Raw genomic sequence first — 27245 nt, forward strand, 5'->3', positions numbered from 1 at the left:
TAAGGGCACTGAGATTGAGAAACACTGGTCTATATGAAATAGCTGAGGGAGTCATTGGGGATTTTGGAGCAAAATGTTACCAATATACAGTTGACATTCTGCTCTATTTCTCCATGACACCTGAATCAAAAGAGGCTATGTTATGTCCTAAACTACTCTCTGGATGCAGTGATGGATGAATGAGAGCCAGTAAACTGAGACTGAATCCCAACATGACTGAGATTTCATAAGAGGGAGTTTCCTAGGCTTGAAAATTTGGGAGTTGATCTGTTCTGCATGGGTTGCAGAAAGAATAGGTATACAAGTTTGGGGGTGCTGAGAGAATCATCATTGTAATTGGAGGCTGGGGATGCCTATTGCTAACTCCGTTCAATGTACACCATATGCCTGTTCCTGGATAGGGACAGGCTAGCTACAACTGTTCATGCACTGGTAACCTCACATTTAGACTACTGGAGTGCGATCTACACGGGGCTACTTTTGCTATTGGTCCAGATATTGTAATTGGTGCAGAATACAGCAGCCAGGGGGTTAGGTTAGGTTAGGTTTCTTGAAGCAACTGCATATTGGCCACTTAGCTACCAAGCCAGGTTCAGGGACCTGGATATCTGTCAGTTTGCCACTGACCTTATAGACTTGGTCAATCACCGAGATCCTCCGCTGCATCTGCTGAAAACTGCTTGATGCTCATGAGCCGTCCTTATCTTTGGTGCTACCCACACTTTAGAATATTGGAAGAATGCTTTGTTTTCTTCATCTCATCTTCTATAAATGAATACTGTTTATATTGTTTCAATGAACTGTTTTTGTATATATTTTATTGCTACTTTTATAGATGCTTTGAGATACTTTGGCAAAAGAAGGGGTATAAAAGTATATTGGGTAAATTAAGATAAATAAGATAAATAAATAACTTGGGCTTTATGCTACTCTGTAATGGATCAGAAACAAAGAATAATGTCACATTTTAATATTTCTAAGCTCCCAAGACATGACTAGAATAACCAGTGATGATTCTATCTATCTATCTATCTATCTATCTATCTATCTATCTATCTATCTATCTATCTGTGCCAAATCAAATTTGTTAGTCGCTGCATTCAATACTACCCTTTGCCTCATTCCATCTGCAATATTATTTTATTAAATAAACATGTATTGGTTTGAGTTTTGCCATTACTGCCATGTTGCCATCTCTGAAGAAACAGCCTCTGAAGAAACATGTGAAAACAGTTTCAGTGAAGCCCAGGTTCAGAAGGGACCTGTTTCAAACCTATTTGTTTTACCCCAGAGAATTGAAAATCCATTCCAAATTATTCTTCTCTCCCTTGGGATTTGAGGTCAGCTGAATCCAGTGCAGAACCCCATTAACTAGCCAGATAACAGGCCTTGTATAGAACCGGAAATACTAGTGAGATTTGTAAGATATATTGCAATATTTTTTTCAAGATTGCAAATGATTGATTTTGTCTTTTCTTCATACAGATGAATGATGTCCTGCTGTATACATATCCCCAGAAGGATGGCAAATATCGCCTGAAAAACACATTGGCTGTGTCTGGCATGAGGGTAATGTGTGCCCTTCTTTTTTATTTACTATTATATTTTGTTCACCTAAAACCTCTTTGTTTCAAATAAAACTGAAATAAAATGCAAATAAAATATTGGAAAACAAGTCCAGAAACAGCACACAAGCCTACAAATGAAATCTGAATGAGGCAAGATTGCAAAACAAATTAATCATAAATGATTTAATCAACCTCAGATATCCTGTCCAATCAGGATTCCTTTTTATCTCTCTTAGTAACTACTGAGAGTTGCTGATGCTATAGGAGAAAGAAGCTCCAAAGTTCATCACTGTGTAGTGAAGAGGAGTTCTGCTGAACTTGCAGAACACAAAAATAATCTTCAGATGAGATTGCTTAGAACAGTTTCCATTAATTTACTCTAACTTTCTGGAACATTGTGATGATTCACCTTCTACTATACTATCTGCCTCCACATCATTCACCACCTTTTCTTCATTTTTAAAAATTCACTCAGAGGGGAGGCAGCAGAAATGGCTTCTTAGAAATACAAAGCAGAATTAAAGAGATAACACCTATCATTTAAATGTAGTCCATTTTTAGTACAGAATATTGCTTTTCACAATCATACTTAATGGATCTGACTTCTTCAATTATCAATGATTTCCTGCTTTGAGGGGAAAAAAAAACTTATCCAGAAAATAATATGCCTCATGGAAATGCCTCATGGAAAACACTGCAAAAGATTTTAAAGTTATTGTCTTGTAATCATCCTGATAATGTTTCAGGATTAATAGAACCCAAAATAAATTGGGGCAAACTAATACTATTACTCATTTAGTCTAGATTTATTGCAGAACTACATAGTCCCTTGAAGCTTCCAAAGTTCATCCAAAAGGTGTCTTCAACCTGTGATCTTGAATGAGACAAAAAAGGATAATAATTACCATATTTAAATAATTTGATTTAAATTCAATTTAAACGTAGTTCAATTTAAATGTTGTTCTGTTCCTATCTATTTTTAGAGTGTGGCTTATAGCACAGCACTCATATGCAAATTATTATTATTATATTTGATCACACAGTCAGCCAGATGTTTAGACTGGATTTGGTATTTTTATCCACCTACCAAGTCCTTCTCAAGGACCTGGGATAGACAGATGTTGTTGTCTGATGGTGTTAAAGGTATCATCGCAGGATGTAAGCTGTTCCAAGTAAAGCTGCCTTTTGCATTTGACTGCATTTGACTGATGGTGATTTTGTCAATGCTGATGGTCTTCAAGAGGTGCTCCATATGTTTTGGGATTGCACCTAAGGCACCTATTACTCTTAGTACTATCTTTGCTTTCTTTTGCCACAGTTGTTCTACTTCTATTTGCAGGTCTTTATATTTGGTGATTTTCTCCAGTTCTTTCTCTTCTATTCTGCTGTCTCCAGGTATTGCAGTGTCCACTATCCAGACTTTTTTGTCTTTCTTATCAACAGTTGTTCAGTCTGGGGTGTTGTGTGGCAGGTGCTTGTCTGTTTGAATGCTAAAGTCCCAAAGCACTTTAGCTTCCTCATTTTCTATTACTTTGTCTGTTTTGTGGTCCCACCAGTTCTTGTTTGCAGGCAAATGGTATTTCTTGAGGATATTCCAAAGCACCATTGTTGCTACTTTGTCATGCCGTTGTTTGTAGTCAGTCTGTGCGATCTTCTTGCAGCAGCCAACTAGGTGGTCCACTGTTTCTTCAGCTTCTTTGCAGAGGCAGCATATGCTGTCTGTTGCTGTCTTCTCAATTCTGGCTTTGTATGCATTTGTTCTTAAGGCTTGATCTTGTGCAGCCAGAATGAACCCCTCTGTCTCTTTCTTCAACTTTCCTGCTCTTAGTCATTGCCAGATTTTGTTGTTATCTGCTTTGCCTGCTAGTTTTTTTGTATACTGGCCATGTAATACTTTGCCTTACAATGTCCCTTTTCTGTTATTCAGTTGGTCTTTCTTATAGGCCAGTTTCGTTTCTTTGGTTGTTGTTGTTGCTGTTATTATTATTACAGTATTATAAAAATTGATATGCTGCCCGACTCCCAGTGACTCAGCGTGGCTCAGTGTTGCTCCCCTCTGATTTAGTGGGTTGCCAGAATGCTATGGACATTATTTATTTTGGTTTCAGCAAAGCATTAACTGAAAAGTTGGCTAGGTGTTGATAACAGATGGATTCACAACTCTTGGAAAAAAGAGACTTGGTGCTTATCAAACTGAAGTGAAATTTCAGTTGAGGTCCCATAAAGTTCCGTCCTGATAATTTTCAACAATTTTTGTGTCAGGAATTTTGAAAACAAATCCTGAAAACAATTACTAATACTTCAGAAAATAGGAATGATATTTAGAAATACTTTTATAGTACATAAAATTTAATTAAGGTGAAGCAATGAGACTCAACAGAATAAAAATCAAAGATCTACATTCAGGCAAAATGTCAGATCCACCAGTATAGGATGAAGGATTCCTAACTTGGCAAATATCCAATAAAATGGATCTCTAGATTGTAATCAGTCACACAAGCTACGTAAACATTATTCAATAATGAGATATGATTGCAGAAGAATGATTTTAGAGTATATTAAATATCAGAGTAAGTTCAAAGAAAACCAATAATCAGTAATACTATAAAAATAGAAAGCTTGAATATATATGTAATAATAAAGAAAAATATAATATAAAAAATACGTTGTATCAGAAAATGTTGAAGGAATTTAGTATATTTAATCAGAAGAAGGAAAGACTTAATGGGAACACAGTCACAATCTTCAAGAAGCAAAATATTTGTCACAATAAAAGGATAACATATTTTAATTCTGATTGATGTTGTACTAGATCTGATGGATTTAACTTACAGAAAAGTGAGTTTCATTGAACATTATAATAAACTTCTTAATAGTAAGAGCAGTTTAGCTTACTAAAGAAATTATTGGTTTTCAAGCTGAGAGAACTCTTCAAATAGACACTTCAAACAGAAATTTGGATATGTTCTGGTATACTTGGCCTTCCTGCACTGAGCTGGGGTTTGGACCAGCTGCAAAGATTACCTCCCACTCTCTGATTTTATGAAAAAAAGAAGTGAGGTCAAGTCCACAGAAGTTTATTCCAATAAATGAGGCAGGTGATAGGCATAAGTATTCCTTTGGGTAGGACAAACTAACCTTCATGGCCTCTTTTATACTGAGCTGTGGTGGAGTCATTTGTTTCCACATCTTTCGTGGTCATATGTTAAAACCTCTACCCAGGTTGTTGGTCTTCATACTTACATGGCACGAAAGAAGTATTCACCTCTGTAGGACATCCATCACTTTTATATTATAAAGAGAAGCTCAGATGTTTATGTGGATGTTCTTAGAAGCATCTGCAAAGAACACCATGTTGCTTTGGGTATGTGAAAAAGAAAGATGTAAATGCCTTTGAATATTTGGGGGATAGACAGATTAATGTATTTCCTTCCTTCAGACAAATGCCATTTCTTTTTAGGTTAGCCGTCCAGCGACAAAAAAGGGTCAAAATGTTCTGAAGATTGAATACGCTGAAAATTGCCTAACCCTATCAGCAAGGTAGGCCATGTTGTACCACTATGCATTGATTTGTTTTTATTGAATCTCTGGGTCAGTACATCTGTTCCCCAAGATCTCATTGATGTCTTGCTATATTTAAACTCCAGTAATGTCCATGGTATTCTATTGGATAATGGCCAAGTGTTTGACTATAAAATAAGCATTCATTTTAAATGTAAAAAAATACAGCAATCTCAATGCTCTTTCTGAGCCAAAAGCATTTCAGAAGTACTTAGACATAGAAGGAAGAGTAGAAAATCTACTTCTAATAGAGATGTGGTCTGCTTCTTGATCTTTTGTAACTTTTTTTCTTGTTCATACTATGCCTGCTTCTTTTGTTGTAAGTTCACTTGTCAAATTGTGTCCCTGAGGTGACTGGAGGACTAATGAAATGAAATAATTAGCCAATTCTACTCAGTGGGCTTAAATGCCTTTTTATAGCACTTAAATGACAGAAGGAAGATTAAAAACTTTACTGACAATATAATGGGGTCCCTGTTTACAAGAAACCATCTTAATGAATTAACCATCATCAAAATCAGAAAGGACATGGGGTTGATGACAAAGAGAATCTTGCTGTGTTACTGGATCTGTTCCTTGCCTCTTCTACCTGAAGAAAATTTGATGCTTATGCCTTTATTTCCTAACCACTAGCTTTTTTTTTTACTTAACCTGAACAGTAATATGCAGTATAAGCAGGGAAAAAAGAATCCCAGTTATATCTATATTGAAATTAAATTTGCTTTTCTTAGCTTTGATCTGTCTGCATGCCTCACATAAATATAAGTGTATTTACTTATATATTCTATCAATCTCCTGCTTTTCCTCCAAAATACCTTTTGCTCCTTCTCTGTCCCCTGTTTTATCCTCATAACAACCCTGTGAGCTAGGTTGGTTGGAGATGTGACAGGTCCAAAGTCACTCCCTAGTTAGTATGTAGGTAGGATGGACCTGTTCCCTTCACCCAAGCAAAAAGGTCTGCAATGAAGCTGAGGCTGAGGCTGTAGGAGAAGGCAGCTTGCTCTGACCTTGCACCCTTCAGAAGTATGCTGAGGTGGTTTGATATTAGAGAAAGAATGAATGAAGCTGAAAGAAAAGGAGGTGGGTTGAGAGGAAGAGGAAGAATGAGTAAGTCATGGTTGATTGGAATTGATGAGATCTTCAAAAAGAGAGAAGTGAGAACCTGAAAGAACAAAAGGCAGTGTATAAATGGGTGTATGGATGGGACAGAAGGAAAAATTATATGCAAGGACAGAGATATATGGAGAGATATAATGAATGGTGTAGGCATAAACTAGATTTAATTATTCTTCCTTCTTTTCTCTTGCTTCCTGCTTTTAATTTCTTAGCCTGCTACTTCTGACTAGTATTCCTGAAAGTAACAGTAAATTGTGTGGATATATACATAGGCATCTTAGGGAAAAGTATATACAAGCATATTATAATCTGGAAAATAATTTGCAAAAGCAGTAATATATTAGGGGAAGTTGCATACAAAAACATGTTTCAGCAGAAAATAGATATATTAAGAAGTATGCCCCCAAATGTATAAACATTTGTATGCTGATATACAAACATATACAATGCATAATTCCTAGAGAATTCTCAAAAAGCAAAAATTTGAAAGATGTAAATGTTATAATTAACCATTTTGAAAGACATGGGCTAAAGATTGGAAGAATGCTAACTAAAAGGTCTTAAGTATGTGCAGTTTAAACATTGCAAGTCCGCTGGAGGTACCTTACAGATCAAAAATATAGAAAAGTTTTCTGGAGAGAGAGAGGTGGTGGTATGTCAAGCACTGAGATTACTCTCCACTTCCTCAGTGTTATATAGCTAACTGATATTGGAGGTAGTAATTCTGCAGGATAACTGTGAGACCCTCTGTGCTTAGTCTGTGCGTCATACACACAGTCACAATCGAGCAGTGCTGCTGTAATAAGAGAACTTTAATCACTCAGCTAACTTCAGGGTGCTATGAAATCTGCTATGACACTGGAATGTGTAACAGATTCCTTTTTTTGCTGGCTCCAAGGCTATGTTAAAACCCCTGCTCTATGCTGCTCTGGAGCAGGAATATGGTTCTATTTTTCCAGTTATCATACAGTTATCACTCACACAGTGATCATACACACACACTCACATACATTGTGTCAGTTATCACTCACACAGTAAAGCCCAAAATCAAGAGCCCAGTGTAACATTGCACACCATATGCTAGAATCCCACAAGATCTGCTTGTATTTTTTTTGAGTTCTCCAGTTCTTTGGAATTTAGGGAGTTACAGAAAGGTAAAATGGATGCCTTAAAAGCATCTGCAAGCACCAAAAATGTTGGTTCCCAGGGGATTCTGAGAAGTTCAAAAGGAGTATGGATGGGCCACACATCTCCTGAGGGCCATCACTTGTGCACCCTTGGTTTAAGGGATAGCTCCTATTGCACATCCCATATCTTCTAAGCATTCACACAGACACAGTTAGAAGGAGATGGTAGTTCTTTATATTGCAAAAAGTCAGTAGCTTTTGCACAGGGATACCAGTAACATGTTTGCAGAATGACTTTTTTTCTTTTCCATTTTTTCCCCAAATCATCCCTTCTCCTTTGCTTCTTTTTTCACTATAATGGCAACAAACATGTAAAGTATAAGTTTAAAAATGTATTTGCAATAAGTTATTCTTAAATATTCCCTAAGTTTCTGTATATAAGGCTCCAGCATAGGCATCTACAGGAGACTGAGATTATGTTAAAATGATGCCATGCACATCATGACGCAAATCCCATCCTTTTATACCTGTGCCCCAACATCTGATACAAGTACTATGAAAGTCATGTGTTTCGCATCATGTTTGCACAAATCTGACATCCATAGGTCCCAGCTCATCTTGATTTATGGGCTGCCAATTATTTTCTTCTAAGAGAGCTCTGCCACCTTTACTGCTGCACAGAATGTAAGGTGCAGTGTAGCAGCTAGAGTATTCAATGCGGCAAAAAACTCTTACATTCCATTTTTGTTTCTTGAACCATTAATAAAACACCAGAGTCCTGCCAGAAGAAGCTAGCCCCATGGATATCTGGGATATTAAAGGTAGAAACAACCTTGCAAACAGGGATTGTAGAGAAGAGAAAGGATGTTTGTGGAAAATAAATAAGGCTAGTCATCTGGGACAGGAAGTGATGTGCAATGTCTTAGCTCATCAGGTCTGTATTTTCAGCCATCTTTTTGCCAGTAAGACTATTGAGTTTTATAGCAGCTGATGTTTTCACAGTTAAGTGTTCACTCATGGGAGAAGTGGATTTACTCTCAGCCAAGTATCATTGATTGGATTGTGTTTCTCCCCACATGAACTTCCTATGTCTTCAGGCACTTTGACATAGCCATTATCATTATGGTCCAAACATTCCTCAGCCCATCAGAATCATTCTCACAGTGCTTGTGATAATTCTCACCACAGTTGCTGTGAATTCAAGGCAAGCTAACTATTGTTCTCTCCAGACAAACCATGGGGAAGTACAAAAATGGGCATATAGCCAGCACCGTCACTCTTGTCTCCATCTTTCCCTTGCCATGTTTGTTTTCATGGCAGTAAAAAAAAAAAACTCAACTCAAAAGCAAAGTAAAAGCTTGTCATTGGCAGCAAATCTGCATTCCTGCTCCACTGAAGCCTGGTGCAAGGATGCTGTGGTGCTACAATGGAAGAGGGACACATCAAGGAAGGAACAAGCATGGATTGGCTGGAGTTCCCACCAATGAGAAAATGTCTTGCCCTCGCTCCCCAGGATCCAGGATCACAACTTGCAAAATGGAGGATGTATTTATTTGGATCACAGAGATCAGAGAGCTAAAACCCCACACTCCCTGAGGAGCAATGCCCAAAGTCATTGGGTCTCAATTCCTTAAGGGAGGAAATTTGGATTAAGGTATGACACAGGGCCTTCTGCATGGTTTCAGGAATCTTCAGAATTTCCTGAATCTTCAAATGCTTCAGGAACCTGAATTTATCTCTGATCCAGGAATCTGAATTTATCCCCACCCCACTTTTTAATTGAATTAAACTTAACATGGCCAACTACTGAGTCTCTTGGCAATCTACATGAATGTGGCACAGGTGATAACGAGTATTCATATGGTGCCCGTTAGACAGTAGTGTTAAATTGGGTTGAAATTTCAACAAGCAAGGACAAAAATAGAACATATCACTAACTGAGGCTTCTGCTGGTTCTCATAGCAAACAGTGACCTCTAATGACCTGTTTGCAAAAGTATAAGTCTATAGTTTCTACCGTCATGTCCAAGTAAATTTAAAATTCCATTATTGAAGAGCATGTTAAGAAATTGTCTTGAATATGAGGGCAGTGTTCATCCTCTCTTTCTCCGTTTCTGGGAAATAAACATTCCACAGAGTTTTCTGTTACTTTAGAAATGGGGACAAGGCTGGTGTGCCTATAAAGAAAATATAGCCATTAGATAATAGCAGGTCGCAACTTGGACCAAGCTGATTCCTTCCTTTATCTCTGCAGCTCATGCTCTGAAAGGGATGAGTGGTACAGCTGCATTAGCAGAAGCATCCCAGACGACCACGGGGCTCACAGCGGAGGTGGCTTTCACAACAGTGTTGAAGTAAGAGAGCATCCCCCACCCCCCACCCCCACCCCCACCCCCAGTTCTGGGACCTGCTTGAGTAAGTTTAGGAAAAGAAGTCTTGCATGGCCAGACATTCAGATTATTTTCATGTTAGGTTGTTTTTTAGAAGCTATTGGAGTATGTGTCTTCATACTGAAATGTTACTATTTTAATTAATTTGTTATGTATTTTGTTTTTGTTGTTATTACTGTTAGCCATCTTGTGACTAATCTAACCCTCTGTGCGGAGGGCAATCTATAATTGGGATTCTGCTATATATAAGCCTCCATTTCAAAACCACATGAACTTAAGTTCTTGAGGGAGTGGAAGATACTGAGGCTTTCTGTTCTGAACTGATAGTGAACTATTTAGAAGATTATAGAACATATTACAGAACAAGCTGGAAGTTTGAGTGTGCTAGAGGAAAGAAGATTAACCCAGGATATCACTATATTCTAAAAACATGTTCATGTGTTGGGTTGCTTCTCACTTCATGTTTTTACAAAATATGTCTATTCTTCTAACACAACTAGGAGTGCACATGTATGCCCTTAAGGCTCTAGAAATGGCACTGTCTTAATTTATCCCAAAATCTTTAGCCTGTCTGTAAAAGTGAGGTGGACAATATCAGCAAAGTAGCTATTGCAGATGGCGCTGTGTATATTCTGTGACCAAAACAACTCTTTCATTACATCTGTGCAGGTATACTCTAAAAGGCAAGGGCTCCATTTTTAACGTTTGCTTCCCGGGGCCAAAAAAGATGTGGTCAGTGACATCATGGTGATACAGGAGTGTGTGGAACCAAAAATGCTGACCTGTTTTTGGGAGACGGGTGGCTGGGAAATGGTTTTAAGGAGTAAAATGATGTCATAAGATTTACCCTTTATAATCTTCCAAAATGGTGAAATGGGCCCATGGGGGGCGGGGGGGAAGCAGCTTAAGGCCACTATTTCACACTTTAACTCTTCTCCCAAAACTTCTTATAAGTAAGCCCAATATTTATCCCTGCCCATTCCAGAGGCATCCTGGGACTCTAGGAATGCTCGGGAGAGTGGAGGGGCTTTATATGGCGGTAGGCCACAGACCTGAGCATGCCTATAGCCTCTTGTAGAATACAGTAAGGAACATCTTATTGTATTCTACTGCCTGCAGAAAGTAAGTATCTTTCTGATTATGACATTTCAGTTGAATGTGGCGGCCAGCACTAAAGTCCTTACACATATCTGTCGAAATGCTTCAGATGAGGCATGACTTCTACAGCATGATAAGGATAAGAATAAGTCATTACATTTTATTTTCAGCTTAGGGAAAGGCTGGGAATGTCTTTGGGTGAGAGGCCACCAACCTTGGTACCTGTATCTCACGTCATGATGTGTATGAACTGCGGTTGTGACTTTAAACTCACACTGAGGCGTCACCATTGCCATGCATGCGGGAAGGTAAATATCTCACTAGAATTGGATGTCTTTAGATCCTTGGCAGCAAAGAAACTTCTGGTCAATATCTCTTTATTATAGCACATACAACTCTCATCAACTCATTACAAGGAACGGAAACTCATTTTTAAAATAGGCTGTAGTAAGAGCTTTGTCTTTTGTAAGCAGCTGCTATCCACAAAATGCTTCTGAAAATTACTGTCATTGACATGTTAAAAATACATGTTCCCACCTCGTGATTTGATCTGGGTGAGTGCCACCTTCTAAAACTATCATGAACATCCAGATCAGAAATAACTTTTGGCTAATTCCAGAAGAGTTTCACAGATCTGAAATTAATAAACAAATTTGTATATACTTTTCACATTAAGGAGGTAACATATTCTGTTCACCAAACATAATATCAGTGATGACTAATGAGTTAAAAGGACTATTTGACAAGTTTTGACACTTATGGGGAAAAGAAACAATTTGTGAAACAATTTTAATCATCCCATACAACTATTATTCCAATCCTACTTATTTCTTATAATTTAATTATTTGGGTCGCATTTTGATAAACTACTGCCATATTCCTTAAAACAATTACAAGAATAAAGCCAATGCTTGCCATTCCTGAGATCTTCCTGTGGTCTGAACTGAACTGCAATCAGACATTTGCTGGTTTCCAGGTCAAATATGGTACCTCATATATTGTATCCACATCAGTAATAGAGACAATAAGTAATAAGAGATAAGGTCTCTATTTTTTTTCTTATTAATTTATTATTAAATCCAATACTCCAAGTGCTTGCTGTTTCAGCCCATCTTATTTTAGCTGATCATGCAATTCTAGAATTACTGTATGTCAACCAAAGTTATTATGTCTACTTCACAGATGGGAATGAGAAAAGCACTTAGGGCATTAGCTGTATTCTGTACAGAAAAAAACTGTCAATAAACAATCAGAAAACCAAAATTTTAGTGTTTGCCCAACGTTATTATAAAATCCACAAATGGCAAATAAATGGGACTCAAATTGAGCGGGTGTGCACCGATAAATAACTTGGAGTGCAGTTCCATGCTTCTCCATCCTGGAGTGCTCTTTTTTTTTTTTTATTGGGCAAGTGCTGCACAGCGTACCTCTATAGCTATTGTAAGATTTTACCACTCAAAAGGAGCTCATTATATCCCTGCAGCTTGCAAGATTTTCCAAGCTAAGCTTTTTTATGGCTCCCAAATTTGCTCTTTTGCAAAGCTTAACATTCTTGAAACTATCCAAAATAAGTTTATTAAAGCCATACTGATGGTTCCAAGAAGTATCAAAAATGCCATCTTACATGTAGAGACAGGTATACTCTTGTTGGATGCTAGAGTGTGGTTTCTTCTTATTACCTTTTGGCTAAAGTTAATCCTACTTCCTATAGATTTGCCCCATTGATACTTACAGAATGTTTTAAAATCATCCTGGCTTAAAAAAGCCCTAGATAACATTCATTTACTGGGCTTCTCTATGGAAAACTTGTGCTCATTAGGTATAACAATGTTAGAACTGCCCTCTAACAACAAATTTGGGATATAGATCTTCAATCAAATTTAAGCAAGGGGTCACACCCCAATATTCATCATATTCTTCCAAAAGGGTTCACTCTAGCTTCCTATTTATCATTTATTATAATTCTAAAATTTTGTAAGGCCTTCACTTTAGCCAGCCTGGATGCACTGCCCTCAGCAATCTTTTTTGGATGTTTTAAGGCTACTTCTATGTCTTTCCAGTTACAGGTAGTCCTCGCTTAACAACCATTCATTTAACAATGGTTCAAAGGTACAATGGCCTCGGAAAAAGTGCTTTACAACCTGTACTCACACTTACGATCATCGCAAACCATTCCACCCCCCTGCAGTCACATTTGCGACTTTTGTTATGACAGTCGTAAAGCGAATCACATGGTCATTAAGCAAATCACATGGTCATTAAATGAATTGCATGGTCATTAAATGAATTCTGGCAAAAAACGTCCATTGGGGAAGCTGGATTCATTTAACAATCATGTGATTTGCTTAACAACCATGTGATTACTTAACAACCACAGTGACTTATTTTACACCTGTTGTAAAAATGGTCGTAAAATCGGGTTTGGCCATGTGGTGACTTGCTTAATGACTGCCCCACTTAATGACTAATTTTCCAGTTCCTATTGTGGGAAGCGAAGACTACCTCTATGTCCACGTGGTGATGGCTCAATAGAAACTCTAAGCCATATGTTATTCTGCTGCTCCCTATATAAGGACTCCAGACAGACCTTCATTTAATCCAGTCTTGAAGAAATTTCCAGATAGGGAGTGTGGTTTCTACTTAATATTACTTCTTTTGGACAAGAACTCAAAAATATCTTCCCAAGTTGCCCAGTTTTGTGCTTCCATCTGTATAATACTCCACACCATTAATTAAGTTCAGAACTTCTTATAACACTGTTTTTATTCTGTTTTATTTTACTACATCTATTCTTGTTTTTTAGATCTACAGTCATGTGAAAAAGAAAGTACACCTTCTTTGAGTTCTATGGTTTTACGTATCAGGACATAATAAAAATCATCTGGTCCTTAGCAGTTCTCAAAAGTAGGTAAATACAACCTCAGATGAACAACAACACATGACATATTACACCATGTCAACATTTATTTTACAAAAAGAAAGCCAAAATGGAGAAGCCATGTGTGAAAAACTAAGTACACCCTTACTGCTTCCACAGGTATGAAGAGGCTAAGTAGCAGCCAGGTGCTGCTAATCAAATGCCCTTGATCAATTGATCATCAGCAAGTGTGACTACCTCTATAACAGCATTGAAGTTTTAGGAGTTTGCTGGTCTCAAGCATTGAGGTGTGTGTTAACACAATGCCAAAGAGTAATGACATCAGCAATGATGTTAAAGAAGCGACTGGGAGTGGACATCCCAGAAAATTCATCCCAAGGTCAGATTGTGCAACGCTCAGAGAAATTGCAAAATACTCAAGAGGTACATCTCAGACTCTACATGCCTCAGTTAGCTTTTTAAATATTAAAGTTATGACAGTACAATTGGAAAAAGACTGAACAAGTATGGTTTGTTTGGAAGGGTTGCCAGAAGAAAGCCTCTTCTCTGTAAAAAGAACATGGCATCATGGCTTAGGTTTGCAAAGTTGCATCTGAACAAATCACAAGACTTCTGGAACACTGTCCTTTGGACAGACGAGACCAAAGTGGAGATGTTTGGCCATAATGCACAGTGCCATGTTTGGTGAAAACCAAACACAGCATTTCAGCACAAACATCTCATACCAACTGTCAAGCACAATGGTGGAGGGGTGATGATTTGGGCTTGTTTTGCAGCCACAGGACCTGGGCACCTTGCAGTCATTGAGTCGACCATGAAACTCCTCGGTATACCAAAGTATTCTAGAGTCAAGCATGAGGCCATCTGTCCGACAGCTAAAGCTTGGCCGACGTTGGGTCATGCAACAGGACAATGACCCTAAGCACACCAGCAAATCTACAACAGAATGGCTGAAAAAGAAAAGAATCAAGGTGTTGCAATGGCCCAGTCAAAGTCCAGACCTCAACCCGATTGAAATGCTGTGGCGGGACCTCAAGAGAGCTGTGCATAAACAAATGCCCGCAAACCTCAATGAACTGAAGCAATGTTGTGAAGAAGACTGGGCCAAAATTCCTCCATAACAATGTGAGAGACTGATAAAGTCATACAGAAAACGATTACCTCAAGTTGTTGCTAAAGGTGGCTCTACAAGCTATTGAATCATAAGGTTAGTTTTTCACACATGCCTTCTCCATTTTGACTTTCTTTTTGTAAAATAAATGATGACATGGTGCAATATGTCATGTGTTGTTGTTCATCTGAGGTTGTATTTACCTACTTTTGAGAACTGCTAAGGACCAGATGATTTTTATTATGTCCTGATACATCAAACCATAGAACTCAAAGAGGGTGTACTTTCTTTTTCACAAGACTGTGTTATACTTATTGTTTTTTATTATACTTGTTGTCTTTCTGTTACATGTATAGAAGTATGTAACAGTTTTACTGTTAGATGTTTTATTGGATCTGGCCTTAGGGCTGTAATAAACTGATCTGATTTGACTGACAGGGTGCCAATTTGGCATTCAATGTCTGTTTCAGTTTGAGTGTATTTGTTCCCCTCATTATAGTTATTTTTATGTTACTTTTTGTTTTGTTTTTAGGCATTGTGCCTGTTTTTAATTTGAACATCACCCAGAGTCAGTTATAAGTTGGGCAGCCTTACAAATCTAAATAATAAATTATATATAAATATTGTGATTACTTTAAGAATGTCATACAGAAGTTGTTCCTGTATTAGTAAGTTCATGTGATAAAATTATTATAATTGTGTCCAACAACTTAAGATGTTTGCAACACTTGATCTGTCCATGACAGATTTGACTGTTAGTTTGTGTTTGGAATTACAGCTCCTTACTTCATTTTTATGTGCAGTATGTCACATATGTTCAGATATCAGTCATTCTGCAGCACTTGAAAGAGGCCTACAATGGCTCTAAGCGCTGGTGCTATTATACAGTCTTCATTCTAGAAGATTGATACAAAGCGGCTTCATTATAAAGAATAATAAATGTGACAACTGCATTTTACTGTGAGATGATAAAAATGTATAAATTTAAAGATATATTAAAGTGAATTAAGATATATTAAGGTGAATTGGGCCAAATTCTTCATCTTATCCTCTTACTGAGGAACCTGATCTTAGTTTAAGGGCAAATTTCATAGACTGATTAACACTTACACAGCTGTTCTGGATGATGTTCAAGTCACTTCCAACTTTGATTCATACTTTTCTGACTTACCCTAAAGATAGTGTGTACTGTATCTTGTGTTCATGTAGATTATATGCCGAAATTGTTCAAGAAACAAGTATCCTCTGAAGTACCTCAAAGACCGACTAGCAAAAGTTTGTGATGGCTGCTATACAGAACTGAAGAGTAGAGGTGAATCCTGTTTTAAACACTGGGGTCTCTGCTGACACACAGATGCAAAGATATCTTAGAACAATTACTTTGGGCTACTTTTGCAAGGGCTTCCCCTCTGTTCAACCAGAAACTAATATTCCTGTTAGGATCCAACATTTTCAACAGGAGTCTTATGGAGCTCATTCATATTTGTCATATAGAGTGATATGGTCAGGAGGTCTAACCCTGGTCTAACCCTTTTCTTCTAAGCAGGTGGGACACAATTAGATACAGCCCAACTCCCCGAGGACCCAATTCTACTGTTTTAATATGAAGTTAGTGAAATCCACACCATTCAGAGTTTGTCCCAGAGGCAAACTGTATTGTATGAAAGTAGTTTTAATTAGAGGGAGATTTCTTTTCATGCAGCTTTGTTTAAACTTGATCAGAATGAATGGTCTTTCATGGGTAGAATTTAAAGACTCAAAGAAATGTTGAGAAGATGACACATTACCCACAAAAAAAGTGCTTATGGTTGGATATGATGCCTGAATCCATATACCAAATAATCTTTTCCCATTCCTACTATTGCAGAGCGGCCGATAAGCATAAGCTTCCCTACAAGTTCATCCAGGTTTTCAGGCAGTGCCTTCTCTTCTGTGTTCCACAATATCCACTATTCTTCCTTCAAAAGACAAAAGAAAATTCCTTCAGCTCTTTTGGAGGTAGGATCAACGATGCCTGCAAAAAGGCAAGGAAATTAACAGATAGGACATTTTTTCTATGTGATCAATCATACTAATTATCTATAATGCATATTTGGACAGCTTGATGCACCAGTTGCATCATTATCTCCTTTTTGGGGTGGGGGTGGGGAATTCTTGTGCAAAGAAGGAATTCTGGATTTCTCTCTCCTCTCAAGGACAGGTAGAAATGTCATCAAATGGATCACAGAAAGTCATATTTCTTTTTGAAAATACCACTTAAAAAAATAATAATAAAAGCTTTCTTTATGCACTTTTAAAACTTAAGTCAAATTAAAACAAATTCTTATCATTACTTGATATAATAATTTACTTAGACATTCCCCCAATGACTTAATTTCCTATCAGTGTTAACTGTGATCTGTATAAATAATACACAGTTTTTTTCTCTGACACCACAAGAGGGTGCTATACGGTTATCCAAATAAATTTCAGTCTCAAGGTTTCCAATGCAATGGATTATGCCAAATATTGTTTGCTTAACCACAGGTGGTTTTTATATTACAGATTAAAATTATAGCACATGCTAATACTAATCATATTTTCCACTCAGAAGTTGGCTTTGTGCCTAAGGCAGGACTGGAATTCATGGTATCCGATTTCTAGCCTGATGCCTTTAACCACTATCCCAAACTGGCTCTCATATTCATTCGTGTATGCATATGCATTCATTGTATGTGTTGGTCTGATATACTGGCTTCTCAAATCATCATATCCTGGTTTGTTTTGCAGAAAATAAAAGTTCTAATTTAAATAAATATAAAAGCATAGTAGTAATATGAGAGGTGCTGTAAGACTGTGGTTGTTTTGCCATTTTAATAAAATGCCTAGTAATCTGCACATCTGCATAGCTCCAAGAAACTGGAGAAAAAGTGTTTATGGTTGTTTTCTATATCATTGCAACCAGTATGAATGCTTGTTTAGGAAATATATAAATTCCCAAATAGAACTCTTTGCAGTGTGGGAAAGTGGGGAGGATTCCTGGTAATTTAGATCTGTCCAATTCCCAAGTATTTGCTCTCACAAGAGCTTTGATTCTCCTTCATCTCCAGGTGGCAGCTTCAGGAGAAGGATCTTCTATCAATGGGTATCTCAGCAGATGCAAGAGAGGGAAGAGGCACTGGAAAAAGTTGTGGTTTGTTATCAAAGGCAAAGTGCTCTACACATACACAGCAAATGAGGTAAGTTTTGGCAAGTGGGAGAGTATTCCCAAACTACTCAGAACTTACTTACAACACATCATACGCAGGATTGACATTCCAATAATCCTGTATACTTTTGATACCAACCTCAGCTCTGAGTCCCTGACAGGTTGGTTGGTTGGTTGGTTTTGAAAAAGCCAGGCTGGTCAGAACTGCTTAGTGATTGGAAATTTTAGAAATGTAGGCAAGGCAGGGAAGTCACAAAAGCATCCTGGGAGAAATCACTTCTGTATTGTATTGTATTGTATTGTATTGTATTGTATTGTATTGTATTGTATTGTATTGTATTGTATTGTATTGTATTGTATTGTATTGTATAGTTGCCAGGAAAATTACATGCACATGTCCATCATATGGAGTCAGCCCTAACACAAGGGAGTCTTTACTTGTTGCAGCAGGTGATAGCAGTTACCAGCTCTTGCATAGAGCTAAGCAGGATTGGATCAGTTTAGTTCTTGGATGGGGGACCACCAAAAAAGTCCCATGTTTGTGAACTTTAGACTGAGAATTCAAAACAAAATTCTGGGCAAAAGCAGTGGCAAATCGCTTCTGTGCCATTCCCAAGAAACCAACATGTATGTGCTGATGTAGTCACCAGATGTCGAGCTCAGCCTGAGGGAGATCTGACTTTACTACTCCATTATAACCTCCAAATCTGGAAAATACTAAAGCATGCCACTGGTTTCTCTAGGATTATTGGATGGGAAATCCCCATACAGTATTATTTGAAACACAACTTTATTTAAATTTTCTAGCAATCATACAAATCCAGATAAACAAAGGAGGATAAGCAGTCTTCTTTCTCTGTCTTCCAAGAGCAGACCTCTGTGTGTGTGTAAGTCCTCTCTTCCTCTAAAGCCCATTTCCCCTTCTGCACTGATTTCAGGACAAAGTCGCCACTGAGAGTTTGCCTTTGCTGGGTTTCACAATTGTCCCAGAAAAGGAAGATCGAAATATGGATGCAGTTTTCCATCTTTACCACAAGCAAACTCTGTTTTATAGCTTCCGAGCAGAGGATAGTAATTCAGCACAGAGGTACTAGGTGTTGATCTGCCTGTAATAACATACTAACCAGTGAAAAAGTGTGTCCAGTACTTCTCACTTCTCTTACAACCTCTTTCAGTGCTGCTAAACAGAAATTACTGCTTTTGTATAAGCTTTTGGTAATGCCAGCTTTAACACAAACAGTCAACTAGCATTAACAACAGTGGTAGAATTTGCTTGGCTATGGGACAATGCTGGGGATGGTTTCAGTTAATCAAATGTAGACAAGGTGGCTCTGTGAAGATAAATGTATTTCTGTTATTTGTGGTCAATGCTCATTGCATTTTGCAACCTTAGAAATATTCCATGTAATGCTCTGCTTGAATAGCTGTGGGAACACCATACAATAATGTGGTAAATATGTGTTATTAACTCATGCACTCTTGGATTTCAATACCTTCAGTGCATGCAACTCAATCCAATGGATCTTTACTAGGAAATAAATTCAATGGGTCTTTCCCACACATGGAATTCCAGACAACCTTTGGTTGGCATGGAAGCTATAGACAGGAATATTTGTTTGTGTTTACATAGGAACAGGGATCATGCAAATAAGTGATCCGTTCTTGGAAAATACTCAACACTCTAATTTTTTCACCTTTATAGAATAATTTATAATAACTAAATGAATACATTTAGTACATTGTCCAATACATTTAGTACATTGGACATGCAAGCAAGAATCCTGAAAGCACTTACTTATAAGTGGGAGAGAGGTCAGTGCAATTTCTTACATAGTAAAGGTGTCTTAAGAAGTGTAGTCTGAAACTTACTTCTATCTGCATCTCTCCATATACTCACCACAGCATATAGACCTCTTTCTATCATTCTAGTTAACAAATGGGGAAGTTACCTGGCTTTCCCACTATAATGCACTAGATGAAAAATGAACAGAGTTCTGACAATTCTCAAAATCAACATCTGTTAAAACAAAGATGAATTATTCTTGAATTGGCTTCCTTAAAAATAAGATTTTGATTCTCCTTTTTTTCAGATGGATTGAAGCCATGGAGGAAGCATCTATATTATAGCATCATCCAAGTGGATTCTGAATTAATGCATTTCTATTTGCAAGATTACCCTTATATTGGAAGGAACTATATATATAATCCAAATCTGGCTAAACATATGAAAAAGAACATGTAGAAGCCTATAATTTTCCATCCTTAAACTTATCTCCTTGCAGATGGAAACAAAATAAAGGGAATATTTATGGACCCTTTCTACCTTTGCAGGTTCATCACTAAACTGTGCTCTCATGTAACAGTTGCATCATGTTTTCAAGAAGTTAAACATTTAAGCATTTCTTCTAAAAGATTTGTTTACTCATCATAACTCTGATTTATTTTCTTTAAGATAGCATCAATTTAATTTGTGCCAGTCATAAAACTGAGTTTTTTTACATTAAAAATTTGTTTCCTTTCTTCTTCCCTAAAAGAGATTTAGACTGGCATGCCATTAACAATGCTATAATGATGGGATACACATGATTTCCACCACAGAAAATATGTGAAAATCCAGTCCAAGCTGGTATTTTAGTGGTTATAGACCTTCTATGGTAATTGTATAGTAATTCTCATAAACAGTGGTAACAGCTTAGCTTTGTTTATTAGGGCTCTTAATCGCTCCAAATTCCAATTCAGTTCTTATGAAGACTGCACCAATTTCTACTCCAAAGGATATTAAAATATTAATTTATTATAAACTTTTACAGTTTGTTCAAAATTGATTTATCTAGATTATATTATTTTAATAGCTATGAGGAGCAGATCTTATTTATAAATCTTATTCCTAAAATACAATTCTGAATCCAAAACAGGTGTCAGCGTACAACTTCATGACAGAACAGCACTTAACTATATTTATTCAATAAACTAGAACAGCTAGGGAAAGCTTTGCCTAAATCTTATCTTCAGCAGCTATAGGATATCATTCAGTTGGAGCAACCAATATTATTAACCCCGTTACGCCACATCAGTTCAAAAATGATGGCTCAGATTCCATTGTATTAGCTAGCTGACCAAATGCAAGCACACTGTAATTGTTGCCATAACTACTTCCTCTTCTGATAGAGTACGTGGATGACGTTTGGCACCAGCCATAGCATCTCATAGACTGTGTTCGTGCAACATGCTAAACCGGGTCATTTAAAGACCTAACAGCTGCATTTGTACAAAATGTTGAGTTAGTGTTAGCCTTGATTTGTTTTTGCGTGGCTAAACTAACTCAGATCAGTTAGTCTGCAGCTCAGTGTATCTCATAAACTAGAACTTGGGGTAACTGGTTAATTCATTAGTAAGGTTATGCATGTTCTATGACAGCAGACACACTGTGTTCCTAGGAGTACAAGTAATCAAGGTCTTGTACCAGCGTGGCTGATTTGTAGAGGCAGATGGATCACAGGATACATCACTGTTCTTTTTCTGCTTTTCATCAGACTGCATTAGCTGGTGATAGGTCCTATTCCTATCTTGAAAATGATGAGTTATTACCAAACCAAGCAAAAAAAACCCTTAGGGGTCTGCAAAAGCTGTCATTAAATTTTAGACTATGTACATAGTCTAAAAGCCAGGTTTTAAATATAATGGGGTTGTGCAAAGCATCCGAAAAATGTGTTTTGCAAGGTATGGTAAACACAAGCAAAACACCCCTCCTTGAAACATTACTGTAAAGCGAAGCAGCCACATCCTCTGGAAAGCTTGCAGAGTTGCTTCCAAGGCTGCTCTCAGCTGGTGGTGCATGTGTGTGCGTCCACAAACAACCGTTCCACTGAGACTACCAGCAAAACCAAGTGGCAATGTGTGCACCACGCATGCCCAGACAGCCAGAGGCAGGCTCTGAAACACTCACGTGAGCCTTCCAAGGAATGCAGCAGCTGGAATGCATGGCAGAAGACCGCTTCACTTGCATCAGCACACCTTCCAAACCACCCCTTCAGAATGCTTGGCATAACAATGAAACAAAGTACCATTACTCGAAGGGGCATGGACCACCTTGTCTCAGAATGTTTTATACCTAAATACAGTAGAGTCTCGCTTATCCGACATAAACAGGCTGGCAGAACGTCGGATAAGCGAAAATGTCGGATAACACACAGTAACGATTGAGTGTGGTAAAACAAAAAACAAAAAAAAAAACGATCCGCTGTGCCTGTTGCAATCGATTTTTGCGTTGCAGCGCTGCACCGTCAGGAGCAACAAGAAAGAGTACACTCACGCTTGCAAACAAGCGACACACTTTTCTCATCGCCGATTTATGCGTGTTGTTGTGTTTTTTTTAGGGGCGTCAGATAAGACAGAATGTCGGATAAGTGAAGGTTGGTTAAACGAGACTCTACTGTAATGTTTAGAAACTAGCAGAAATACATGAACATGATGCATGATCTATTGCCGAAACATTCTGCTACCAGAAAGTGTTTAGGATGGAGATTTCAGTATTGTGCTGATCAAACAGCATAACCAGTATTATTGAAGTACTGACACAATTATGCTTGCCGCGATAAAGCTTGTGAGATTTTTGTTTCAGCCGCTGATGATAGGGACCTTAGAAACACCCCTCTCAAAATACAAGATTAATACCTTTCAATGAAACAGATTTCCATTTATTTTTTAATCTTTGAGGATTTCAGATGTACAGTAAAATACACTTGTTAAATATCTCTAGTATTTATATTCAGGACCATGACCTGAACTGCTAATTAAACTTTGGACTGGATTAGTTGTTTTCTCTTTGTATAAAGGTTTACATTTTGTTTTTCAAATAAACTGTTCAATTATTTGTTTCAATTCAGGACTGTAAATGGCCCAGGAAAAAAACAACATATAGTTTTACTGTTTTATTATTTCAACTTCAGTTTTTTCAGTTCATGATGGCAGTATAGAAATATGAAAATAAAGCAAAATTTTACGATTCACTCAGGCATCAGGTTACAAATTTGACCTTGTTACCTTACACTACTTACAATATGTAAAAAGAATGGAAGACTGCAATAAATGAATAAATAAAAATGCACTGACAGTAGCAATGTTAAATATCAAATGTATCCCCCACTAGATAACAAAAGCTGCAATCTATTGCACTCAGTGTTTTCAGATAGCACTGTAAGCAAGACTTAAAACCAAACATGCAGTACAGAGTAACAATATTATGAAATTTTGGTGCTGGCATTAACTGTTGTGTTGTCTACAGAAAAACTACTACTCAAAATTGTTGTAAAAATATATTAATTTTTGTTTTAAGAAACATGAAAAAAATAAAATAAAAGACCAGGTCCATAGGAGTTTGTTAGTATTTTTCTATTCTCTATCAATATGTTCATATGTTAATTATGTTCACAGTAAGTAGAAGTTACTGGTGAGTAATTTTTCAGAGAAACACTTCGATGTGGTTTTTCAAATCAGATGGGGAATAATGCTTAGACAACCAACAGCCTTTCCTGCTTCTGAAGTTGTTCCCTACAGCCTATCAACAGGAAGAGTCTAAGCTTAACTAGGCAGGAAACCTACAGCTGTTGTCATTAATAAACTGGCTTAATTGAACTCCCAAGCCTGGAACATAAATGGTCTCTCTGTTCTTATACCCCCAGATGCACAGCTCAGCCTAGTGGTCTCCCAAAATTCAAGAATCTATTGCTGCAAGATTCAAAGCCATAAAGAAAAATAGATTTCTGGCCAAGATGTATATTAAAAAAAGACTCAAGTCAGGAGCCAGCAACTGTTTCAGAGTCATGACACCTTTACAACATCTTGTGTAATAATGTGGGCATCCCCTCCCACTCGCTCAACAAATAACCATCCAGCTTCTGTTTGGAGATCTCCAGCAGAGAACCCATTGTTCCACAAGCAGCATGCTCCTCTGTCTGACCACTCATCCAATCAGACCCCTAGCCTGAACCTACTTCCTTGTACTTTTAATCCACTGTTTCTGATCTTGCCCTCTGGGACAATCCAGAATAACTTTGCTCTCTATTTGACAACATGTCAGATATTTAAAGCCTGCCATCAGACCTCCACTCAGCCATCTCTTCTGTAAGCTAAATATACCCAGATCCTTTTAACTGTTCCTCACAGCCTTGGTTTCCAGAGCTTTCACCTGAGTGGTAGCCATTCTTTGAACTTATTTCAATTTGTCACCTTTTAGACATACAGTAGCCAGAACTGGAGAGGTACTCCAGGCGGGTTTGACCAGGGTACAGGGGAATTACTTCCTGTAATTTGGACTCCATACTTTTGTCAATGCAGCCAATCAAGTATCTACTTTTTTTAGCAGCCACATCAGATTGCTGGCTTGTGTTTGTGGTTAGCAAGGATCCCCAGACCCTTTCAACATGTACTACTGCCAAGCCAGATCTCCCCCATCCTATGCTTGTGCCTTTCATTTATCCTACGCAGATGCAGAACTTTACATTTTCCCCCTATTGAATTCCATCCTATTCATTTCACCCTATTGCTCAAGCTCTTTTTGCATCTTCCCTCTCTCCTTTGCACCCCTATTAGCTTGGTGACATCTGCAAACTTGGTTAAGTGTCCTGTCAACTTACTTATCCAATTCATTGATAAAAATGTTCATGAGAGACTATCAAAAGCTTTGCTAAAGGCCAGGCATGTTATGTTGGTGGTATTCCCTTGATCTATTAAATCAATATCTCTATGAAACAAGAAACATTTAGTCCAGCATGGTTTGAGACAAATGATACTAGCCCCTGTTAGCAAGCTTGTCCCAAGTGCTCACAAACATGGTGCTTGATAATCTGTTTCAGGGCCTTGCCAAGGATAGATGTCAGACAGGGCAGTCTGTAATTTTGTGGGGTCTTCCTCCTTCCCCCTTTTGAAGATAAATATGAGATTTGTTCCCCTCTGCTCTGTTGGGACCTCACCAATCCTCCAGGAGTTTTGAAAGATTACTGAGAATGATTTTGCAATCATCTCTGCTACTTCCTTGAGTGCTCTAATCCATTTGGCAGTAGAAACTTGAATTTGTTTAAATTAGCTAACTTATCTCTTACCTCATCTTTGTCTATCCTAAATTTCCTTTTTTCCCCACTGGCATAATGGTGACCAGCTAATGATATACTTTTCTCCTTCAGGGTTTCAGGGAATTGGATCTGACCTCTCACTCCCAATCCCCAAAATATACACTTATGAAGTCCATATGTGGGTCTAACTCTTCTTCGCACCACTTCCACTGACATCATAAATTCAAAGATAACATGATTATTTTCCCCTAAGGTATCAGTCACCTCCACTTCTTCAGTTCATCCCTGTTGTGAAGATTAGATCCAGAATAGCAGAGTCCCTTGTTCTTTCTGCCACCAAACGAAGTTGTCAGCAAGAGAAGCCAAGAATTCGTTGTCCCTCTGATTCTTGACAGTTAGATTCACAGCAAATGTCAGGATAATTGAAATCTCTTATCATCACTGACACATGCTTCTTTGAAAGACTGTCCATCTTACACAGTAAGGCGTCATCTGTGTGTTCTGCCTACACAGGCAATCTATAATAATCCCACAATTTGAGATTTATTTTTTTTAATCATTTGGGGATCTCTGTCATTTACAAGCTACTATAAGTACCATATTGCTGATTCCTGTCTTACATTTTCTTTGCATTTACCGTATCAGCATTTTCCCATTAACATGGGGAAGAGGATGGGGAGGCACTTCTCCATTCAGGAGCAATGCAAAATGTGGGGGTTCTCCTGGACTCACAACTACTGCTCAGAGCAGGTGGAAGCTGTAGCCAGGAGGACATTCCTAGAAAAAGAAACCCTTCAGATGGTCAGTGATGCCCCAATTACCTCACAATTGAATTATTGCAATACACTCTACATGTGGCTGCCCTTGAAGACCACCCAGAAGCCACAGCTAATCCAAATGCATCAGCACAGGCAGTAATGGGTGCACCTCAATACCCCCAGGTGTCATCAATGCTCTGCAAGCTGCATTGGTTCTCAGTTTGCTTGCGGGTGCAATTCAAGATGCTGGTTGTCATCTATAAAGGTCTTTATGGCATGGGGCTGTCCTAAGGGATTGCCTGTCTCCAGTGGTTTCTGCCTGTCCAGTGAAATCAAGGAGAGCGGGGCTGTCCAGGGCTTCTGTTGAGGGGTCCCAGAAGTGTCCCTTCTCTGGAACAGCATCCCCCCCCCCCCCAAAGATTCATGTGGCTCCCACCTTACAAGGGTTCCACAAGTCTTTAAAGACATGGCTGTGCTGGGGCTCAGCTGACTGTTGAACTTCTGATTTTTTTTTTTTTGGTAAGGGAATGTGTTTACTCCAGTCACACGTATTTTTCTTTATTTGGGCTATTCCCCCTTTTAATTATATAAGCCACCCCGTCATTTTGGAGTTGAGCAGTTTCTAAATTAATCAGTAAATAAACTGGTAAACATACAAGATTGGCTTATTTATGCTTTTGTAATCTTGCTGCCATGTTATTTCAGCGTACAATATAGGAAATGTCCAGTGGCCAGCTCTAAGTTTTAGTAATGGTGAACAAGTTCCAAGTGTGCTTGGAGCCATCAGTATTGAAGCATATGCATTTTAGACCAAGTCAAATTTATTATTTTAACCCAAAGCGTTTTTGGTTCACTGCCATTATGAACATCTGCCCATACAGCCATGACTCTGACTGACTGCAATATATTATGATAGAACAAGCTCTCCCTATGGATAAGTCCAATTATGCTGAACATCTTTCAAGCCAATACATTACAATCTTGGTGCAAAATCCCACACAAATGCAGATGCTACATTTGCCAATTTATTAAACAGGATTTTTGGTTATTTATTTTTACTATTTGTGTTGTTTGTTCTTTTTTGTTTTGATACTCTGTTCATGACCAAGAGTCATTGCTATGAGATGTGACTCTAAGTTTTGAAAAGAAAATAAACAACAAATGTATCTCTAATTCTAAAATCTGACAAAGAATATGGTCAATGCACTTAATCATCTCCATTGTACAAAATACATGAATAAATCAATGTGATATATTGCATCTTTTTTCAACAAGTTTTTTTGTATTGTGGGGTTAAATGAGATGTCAATATTCTTAAAATGTCTTGCAAATGTTCATTAGTGATGGAAGAATGCTGTGTGTTTTTATTCATGTTCATGACT

The 27245-nt window shown here is 37.9% G+C and overlaps 1 protein-coding gene across 4 annotated transcripts in view; it reads left to right on the plus strand.

The window, feature by feature from the left end:
* FGD5 (FYVE, RhoGEF and PH domain containing 5) overlaps positions 1–24123 on the plus strand; it is a 153955-nt gene extending 129832 nt beyond the window's left edge. For 3 of the 4 annotated variants that reach the window (XM_088134288.1, XM_088134286.1, XM_088134287.1), the window contains exons 13-21: positions 1486–1569; positions 5029–5108; positions 9626–9725; positions 11030–11167; positions 16058–16160; positions 16716–16872; positions 17938–18066; positions 18974–19122; positions 20126–24123. In XM_088134288.1, coding sequence (XP_087990414.1) covers positions 1486–1569; positions 5029–5108; positions 9626–9725; positions 11030–11167; positions 16058–16160; positions 16716–16872; positions 17938–18066; positions 18974–19122; positions 20126–20277 — 1092 coding nt within the window. In that variant the 3' untranslated portion in view covers positions 20278–24123. The remainder of the gene's footprint in view (positions 1–1485; positions 1570–5028; positions 5109–9625; positions 9726–11029; positions 11168–16057; positions 16161–16715; positions 16873–17937; positions 18067–18973; positions 19123–20125) is intronic. The other variant, XM_007429460.4, reaches the window with a different exon arrangement.
* The last annotated feature ends 3122 nt before the right edge of the window (positions 24124–27245 follow it).

This window comes from Python bivittatus, unplaced genomic scaffold (genome assembly GCF_059951505.1).
Source record: "Python bivittatus isolate LINGU-HERP-01145 unplaced genomic scaffold, Pbiv_v1 ctg000080_np1212, whole genome shotgun sequence".
Classification (NCBI taxonomy): domain Eukaryota; kingdom Metazoa; phylum Chordata; class Lepidosauria; order Squamata; family Pythonidae; genus Python; species Python bivittatus.